This window comes from Mus musculus, chromosome 16, assembly GCF_000001635.26.
Source record: "Mus musculus strain C57BL/6J chromosome 16, GRCm38.p6 C57BL/6J".
NCBI classification, from domain to species: domain Eukaryota; kingdom Metazoa; phylum Chordata; class Mammalia; order Rodentia; family Muridae; genus Mus; species Mus musculus.
The window spans coordinates 34,110,693-34,118,983 of record NC_000082.6 but is presented as its reverse complement, the minus strand read 5'-3'; the positions used below and the strand labels follow the sequence as shown (position 1 = coordinate 34,118,983).

Below are 8,291 nucleotides of genomic sequence, written 5' to 3'. Positions count from 1 at the left end.
TAGACTATCAGGATGCAACTATGTTTCCATGATATGGAGGGCAGTGCTAAACACAGTGCTAAATTCAGCAGGGTGGGACTATTATAGGCCACCCCAAGCATCAGGGCCCTAGGCCACTGCCTCACTGCTGCCAAGCCTGGTCACATCCCCGAAATAAGTGTGCCCCACGCTGCAAAGTCTTAAGGTGTGTGGGATTCATACTAGAGGTCTAGGTTCAGGTTCAGCATGGTGACAGTAGAAAACCCTCCAGCAGTTGTTTCTCCATGTTCCAGAGGAGGATATCCTTGTTAAAATCCACACCCTTGGATTGCTAGGCCCAGCCTACTGAGTTTAATTCATGGTTGCAGCTTGGTCAGGGGAGGCACAGCCCAGGAGTCTGCATCTCATGAGCTTCCAAGGTGACTCCCATTCTTCCATTCATAGCCTAAGGTCTGGGCTTACACACACAGACACACACTTTTGTGTATCCAGCCAGCCAGCCTTGATCTGATTTCTGTGTGTGTGTGTGTGTGTGTGTGTGTGTGTGTGTGTGTGTGTTGTAAGAGAATGTGCTCACATATATGACATCTAGAGGTCAAAGTCAGATGTTCCTCTTCTTATTCTTCACCTTGTTTTCTAAGACATGGCCTCTGAACTTCTTTTTAAAAGATTTGTTTATTTTATGTACATGAGTACAGCACTGTAGCTGTACCTTGTTTTCTAAGACATGGCCTCTGAACTTCTTTTTTAAAGATTTATTTATTTTATGTACAGGAGTACAGCACTGTAGCTGTACAGATGTACAGCCTTCGTGTAGTTGTTGGGAATTGAATTTTAGGACCTCTGCTCTCTCCGATTGCTCAGGTCGGCCCTGCTTACTCAGTCCCTGCTCACTCGGTCCCAAAGATGTATTTATTATTATATGTAAGTACACTGTAGATGTCTTCAGCCACACCAGAAGAGGGCGACAGAATTCATTACGGATGGTTGTAAGCCACCATGTGCTTGCTGGAATTTGAACTCAGAACCTTCAGAAGTGCTCTTACCCTCTGAGCCATCTCGCCAGCCCCCTCTGACTGAACTTAAGTTTGCCAGTTATCTAGCCTGGCTGTCCAGCAAGCCTGCAGGATCCTCTTGTCTCTGCCTCTTAGCCCTAGGGTTACAGAAATGTATCACCACAGCTGGCTTCTTCCATGGGTGCTGGGCATCCAAAGTCAGGTCCCCATGCTTGCGTGGCAAGCACCCTACCCACTGAGCCATCTCCTCAGTCCCAGCATTCTGACATTCAGACCCCTTCAGTAGCTAAGGTTTTGCTCTGGTCAGATAGTTAGTTCCCCACTCATATGATGATATCTACCCTCCCTCAGGGAGAAGTGTCCCCTAGAACAAGTGTGAACTGGAAGGGCATGCTGCTTATCTGGATGGCCATGTTGGTATAGCTCCCACAGCAGATGGCTCAAATCCCTTGATCAGAGCTCTATAGACTAAAGTTGAATTCCCCCAGGGCGATATGGAAATTCCCTCTGAACAGACATTTAGGATGGACCTTGGAAGCAGGCTGGGCCTCTTGCCTCCTCCCTTCTGTTCCCTGCCTTCCTTGCTGACTCTTAACACAGTTACTATTCCAGACTAGAGGCTCTGAGCTCCATTCTATGAGCATGATATATAAGTGATCCCCATAGATGTGTGGCCAAGGTAAGGGAGGAAGGGGTACAGACTCCTAGGTGAAGAGCAAGCCACCTCAGGGTGCAGCCAGTAGGGCCTGTTTCTGTCCTCCAGGGTTTCTCCCCTGCTCTATTCTTCTGCACCCCCACCCCTGCAGTAGGGAAACATAGGCCATTTAAGCATAGAGTGCAGTACTGTTTGCTCCTAAATAAGGCATGGCTCCTCTTCTCCCTTCTCTTCCCACCCCCTGGTCCCTGAGGGCCAGGCAGATGCCTGTGAGCAAAGCCCCATTCTTTCTTGTGTTGTCATAGCCTGGTTTAGGCTTATGGCTCGGAGAGGGGTAAGGATGAAGGATGCTCTGTGGGTTGGAACAAAAGGAGATCATGTCTTACATTATTCCCAGACATCACCTAGATCGCAGCGAGAGTGAGTTGGGAACAAACACGAGCACATCTGTGTCTAAGGGCTGTCACTGGGGACCAGGGAGGGCTATGGAAGGAAGAACAGGGCACACAGGGAAGGAGTTTGAAGGGACAATTGACAGGAAGCTTGGCACAGAAGTAATAGAAGGGACTCTAAGGAGGCCGGGAATTAGAACGAAAGCCCCGGCTCTGGGCAGGCTCCAGAGCGGCTGTGGCTGAACTGTCTGAGTGGCCAATAACACTGTGCTAATTGCCTTGTTTCTTCTTTTCTTTTTCCTTCCTGTTTATTCCAAACATTTTCTACCCTCTCCCATCTATCCTCCTCCTTTCTCCTCCCCTCCACTCTCACCCATTCTTTGCCTTCTTCCCTCTTGCCTATACACACACACACACACACACACACACACACACACACACCCTCGAATTCTACCCCTCTGCCACCACCACCACAGCTCTCAGGTGGATGTGAGCTGACCGTGGTCCTCCAGGACTTCAGCGCAGGCCACAGCAGCGAGCTGAGCATCCAGGTGGGCCAGACGGTGGAGCTGCTGGAACGACCGAGTGAGAGGCCTGGCTGGTGTCTGGTCCGCACCACAGAGCGGAGCCCCCCACAGGAAGGCCTGGTACCCAGCAGCGCCCTGTGCATCTCACACTCTCGCAGCAGCGTGGAAATGGACTGCTTCTTCCCCTTGAAAGGTAGGGACAGTTGAGGGGGTGGGGTGGCAGGTGCGGGCTGGGCATGGTAGAACTGACCTGAGAGTCTGCTTTGGTTGAGCCGGCTTCTCTGAGAGAGTGGAGAGCCGGAAGTAAAAGCTACTTGTGTCTGTGTCTGTGTGGCTTGGAGAAAAACATCCAACCTTTCTGTGTCCATCTCATCTTAAAAACAATGAAACAATGGCTGAACCACTAACCTCCAAGCTCTCTCCCAGCTTTCCCTATACACACTACTACATCTAGATTTGAGTTTTCACCCTGACAGGAGGACTGAGCAACCCCAGCAACTGGTCACAGCCGAGTAGGGCTTGACTAGCCCCTCTGCTCAGGGTCAGAGGTCACCCTGCCTCTTTTTTCCTTCGATGCACTCAGTGTATTAGTCCAGGTCCTCTAGAGTAACAGAACTTATAGAATGAATATATATGATATACATTTATACATAATAAATCCTACATATATAAAGGGGATTTATTAGAATAAGTTACAGGGTGTGGTCCAGCTAACCCAACAATGGCTGGCCATGAACAGAAAGTCCAAGAATTCAGTAGTTCTTCAGTCCACAAGGCTGGACGTCTCAGCTGGTCTTCAGTGTGCGCTGGGGTCCTGAAGAAGTTGGCTCTAAGGCCGGTGAAGGAATGAACCTTCTAGCAAGGCTAGAAAAAGCAGGCTAAGAGTGAAGCTTCCTTCCTCCGTGGCTTATGTAGACTTCTGGCAGATGTGAACCTGATTAGAGATGGGTTTTCCCATCTCAAAAGATCTGGATTAAAGGTGTGTCTTTCCACCTCCAAGATCCAGATTAGAAGTGAGTCTTCCTACTTCAGATCAGGCATATAATCTCTCACAGGGGCGCCCTCCATTTGGAGGTTTTAGTTAATTCCAAATGTAGTCAATTTGACAATCAAGAATAGCCACTGATCGCCGTTATCCAGGCCTGGTCTGTTTTCCGTGTGCCTCTTATTTACTGGTGCCAGGGAGACTAACTGTAGTGGCTCTCCAAAAAAGCTCTCCACCATAGCAGCTCCTGTGTGCCTGTTAGCAGCAGGGCCGCTCAGGCCCCATCTACCTGCTCCGTGAGTGACTCTACACCAGCTAGTTCTTCAGGTGGCTGGTTCACAGTGGAGTCTGAGAACACTGTCTTCCAAAACCACTGTGGCCTCAAACTCATGCATCTTCCGTTGAAGACACTGAGGCCCAGAAAATGACAGAGAACCAAATCTTAGTCTAGATCTGAGTTGTGTAAATGGTCAGATATTAGCATGGGGATTCCATCTGTGCATGAGACCCAGGGCAGGCTGCCTGATACATGGAAGGCTGGGACCATGAATTTCTGCTTCTGACCACTAGGTGGAGGTGGTGGACTACCATTCTCGTAGTGCCCAGCTCTTCAGCCTCAGGGAGATTTCCATATGAAATGCAAACTAAAGGCTAAATGAATATTACCCCTAACACCTGCCACCCAGTCTTAATCAGTGGTGGAAGAACGGACTCAGAACTGTTTGTCTCAATTGGCCATTTAAGTTTAATAGTAAAAGACTGGTTAATGATAACAATGCATTTTAAAACCTTCAGAAGGAAAGAATGTTTTGTGGACCATTTGTGTGTGTGTGGGGTGGGGGGCAGTTTTAAGTTATTAGTTTTCAAAATCAGTACTTTTTAATGGAAACAACCAAAAATCTGTCACAGAATTTTGAGACCATTAAAACAAGTTTAGTGAGGAAAAAAAAAAACCTTGATTCCTCCTACACACACACACAGCTACACCCCACCCTTAGTTGAGCCACTATCTTCTTCCTCCCCTCTTTCCTTTGAGGACCTTGGGGACACTATGGAGAAGCTGTATAGAATTTGTAATTACAAGTTCCTTTGAAGAAACCAATGCCCACCAATGTCCACCAATGCCCTCTGACATCCTTAGTGTAAAGGAAGACTAAAATCAGGATTAGAGTGCGCCTCTGTTTTGAGTTAGGTGAGGAAAAATGGCTCTCTCTCTCTCTCTCTCTCTCTCTCTCCAGAGCTTGCACACACAAAGCACACTCAACACTCCCCAGTCCTGGGACTTACCCCGAACCTTTGTTGTCCAGCAAAGTAAGTGCCTACAAACTTCCACAAACCCAGACCTTAGAGTGCAGCCAGTAAAGGAGAGAAAGATAGCTTTCATAGATCCCAGGTATGGGTTCTTTTCCCTGAGGAGCCCGCACCCCCTTTCCAGCCTGTGACTGAATGATATGTGCACACCCTCCGAGAAGATGGGCTCACTACGTGTGCAGGTGGTTAGCATCAAACCAAGGATGGAGAATCAGAGGCTAGTGAGAGGCATTCAGGGTGAAACTCCCATGGGACAGACTAGGGGAAGCTGTAGAGATAGGACCCAATGAGAGCTGAGGACCAGGGTGGGAAAGGGAGAAGAAAGGAGGGAGGCAAGCAGTTGCAGGACTTTCTAGCTAACTGAACCAACCAGAATGGCTTCCAAAAGTGACCACCAGTCTGCATTGGCTCTTTAGTTGCAGGTTGGCCTCTCTTTCCAAGCATAGGCCGGCTGGGCCTGCAAAGCAGCAGTGTGTGAAGCCACTCCCATTCCAGCTGAGCTAGAAAATAGGGTGTCAGGCCAAGCATGGTAGCTTACACCTATACTCCCAGCTCCTAGGAGGTTGAGACAGGAAGCTTGCCACAAGTTCTGGGCTGCCTGAGCAACAGTGAGACGGGGTGGGGTTGGGGGTGTGAATATAGACATGAGCACTGTAGCGCTCTGCCCCCCACCGTCAGGACACAGGATGCTATAGGCACCCTCATACCCGGAATAAAAGACCACGTTTGGAAGCAACAGAGACCCAGTGAGCTGATTCTGCTTGCCTCCCAGCCTGGCCACCTACTAGCAACCTGGCGCTTTCTTCTGCCAGCTGTTGATTTTATTCAGTAGGCACGCCACAGTAGAAATTACCCTGAATGCGTTCCCCGGGCTTTGTGGAATAGGAGAGGACAGCCTCAAACTGGGAATGTGGAGGTCAGAATTGATTTCTTCTTCAGTTCCCAGGAAAAAGGAACTAGCCCTGCTAGATTTTGTGGGTTGGCACAAGTCGATACCTTACAGGCTGTGTGAGGTCCCAGGACTATCTATGATACGCTAAATGCTCTATGGATAACTGGGCCAGAAACAGGAGCATAAGGACTACACATCAGGAAGGGAACTCAGGGCACCTAGAACAGGTCTTCAACCAGTGTGTCCATTAAAGTCGCACGAGCCTTCCAGAACAGCACCCAGAACTGGCTGGAGCCAGAATCCCTGTCTGAGGCATGAGAAGTGAATGTTAGGTTCAGCCTGGGTTGAGAACCTCTGCACTAGCCCAGGCTTCCATCTTCCAAAGAGAGTCTGGGCCACAGGAAGGCACTGTACCTCTCCCAAGCCACAAGGAGCCAGGCAGAAGGAGCTCCCACCCCACACCTCACTCTCTGCACACTTAGCCTGCAGGCCTCTAGATGGCTCTAGGGTTCTTCTGCCCCTCCTTTCCCGGGCCTCCTCTAGGGCAGGAGGGGGCTGTTCCAAGACAGGCAATGGTGTTGACTCACGGGATTGTCAAGAAAAATCCAGACTTTGTAACAGAGTTGGGGCGGGCCTGCCTTTGACATTCCTTTCCTCGCCCTGGTCTCTCAGGATCCTCGCTGGAGTTGGGCCTTCTGAGATCTAATCTTCTCTCCACAGCTTCCTCTCACTGTCTCAGCAGCAGGTAGTTGTGGGCAACACCCCACAAAAGACAAAGACTATTGTGATTTCCAACTCCTGAAATCTGGAGGGGTTTTGTTTCGTTTTTTTAGTAACACACTCTGCCGTAGACCAAAATTCAGGCATGTGCCTCAATATTTCAAGCCCCTTGATGATTCTGATGCTCTGTGGGCTATGGGCTTAGCACCCCAAGCCATGAAAACTGTGACAGAATGCAGTGTGGCGTCCCATCGGGGTTTATCAAGACAGAGAATTTAGCAAGGAAGGGCAAAGCAGTTGGACTAACACATGGGCAAAGAGCTTGATAGATGCTTCGCCAGAGAAGACCCACAGGTACCAGTGCACTGAAGAGAGTCAGCATCTCTGCTCACCAGGGAAATGTAAATCAATGCTGTAATGGGATGCACTTAGATCTAATAAAATAGCTCTTAGTTATGGACACACCTCAGAAAATAGCAAGTGTCTGTAAAGATGTAAAAGAAGTTGTAATGTGGCTGGATGGCTGGGTGAGATATAAAATGTTACCATAGCTATGGAAAACACTGTAGGAAGTCCCAATATGTGTATGTAAATTATATATATATGTATATATATGTGTGTGTGTGTGCATATATACATGTATATGTGTATGTGTGTGTATATATGTATATGTGTGTGTGTATATATATATATAATTTATGACCCAGTAATCCCACTTCTGGAAGCATTTTGAAATCAATTGAAAGCAGAGACACAAACATATCTACACACTCATGTTCATAACATTGCTCATAGCATAGCAGCTACAGGTGCCCATGGACAAAAGAACACACAAAGTATGGCCTGCGAACAATGAACATTATTCAGCCTTAAAAAGGAGGAAAATCTGACACCAGCTTCCATCATGCACAGACCTTGGGAACATTATGCTAAGTAAAAGGACCCAGTCACGGAGACCAGTAGTCTATTATTTCACTTACATGGCTACTTTGAATAGTCAACTTTACATAGGCAAGAGGCAGCATGGTGATTTCCAGGGACAGGGAAGGAAGTGATGGGCAGTTAACTGTTCAGTGGGTGCAGTTTCAGTTTCCCTTCTGGAGCCCTTTGGTTGGCCAACACGCTGAATGCACGATTCTCCTAAGGTTAAACACCGTTTAAAGTCAACGTGCCTTATGGCATAGGGGTGTGTGCTTACAAACAATGAAGATTTAGTTAGCCCTGGATTCTTGGGCCCAGGCTGCAAAACCCCATCTAGGTCCCTCTCTACCATGATACATGGTGTGTGTGTGTGTGTGTGTGTGTGTGTGTGGTTTTTTTCTGTCCCTGGGTGCCTTCTTCCAGCTAAGTCTGGAATTCTGAAGAAGTGTCATAAAATACACTTGGGTGTTCAGGGAGCTGGAGCAAAGGGCAGCAGCCCAGGTGGCCCTGGCTGGATACAGGCAATTCTGTCTCTTGGACTTACCTGACAGTTTCCACTGTCATAACCTAGCTGACCTCAGGGACACTCACCCAGGCTGTGGGTAAATACTGCCAGTGGCCTGGGGACAGAGAACAAGGCTGTGAGAATTGACATCGCGGTGTAAATCTTCATCCACTTAAAAACAGCACCACCTTCACTTTGTTGAGTTCCTCTGGACCAGTTTTAGGGCTAAAGCTTTCATAGCAATAAATTATATTTTGCTCGTTTTATAGACTAGGTGACTTGCCCTGGCTGCTTAGCTCCCAGATGGTGCCCTCAGGGCCTGGCCTTCCCTTCGGCTCAGCATCCTCCCAAGGCTGAAGGCATCAGAATTTAGTGAGCTCTTTAACTT

General features: G+C 48.4%; 1 protein-coding gene across 31 annotated transcripts in view; it reads left to right on the top strand.

The window, feature by feature from the left end:
* Kalrn (kalirin, RhoGEF kinase) overlaps window positions 1–8,291 on the top strand; it is a 604,205-nt gene that overhangs the window by 454,294 nt on the left and 141,620 nt on the right. For all 31 annotated transcript variants that reach the window (XR_001781845.2, XR_001781844.2, XM_011245955.2 and 28 more), the window contains one exon: window positions 2,519–2,762. Coding sequence is in view for 29 of the 31 variants with exons in the window: in XM_011245955.2 (XP_011244257.1) it covers window positions 2,519–2,762 (244 nt within the window). In the remaining 2 variants the exon portion in view is untranslated. The remainder of the gene's footprint in view (window positions 1–2,518; window positions 2,763–8,291) is intronic.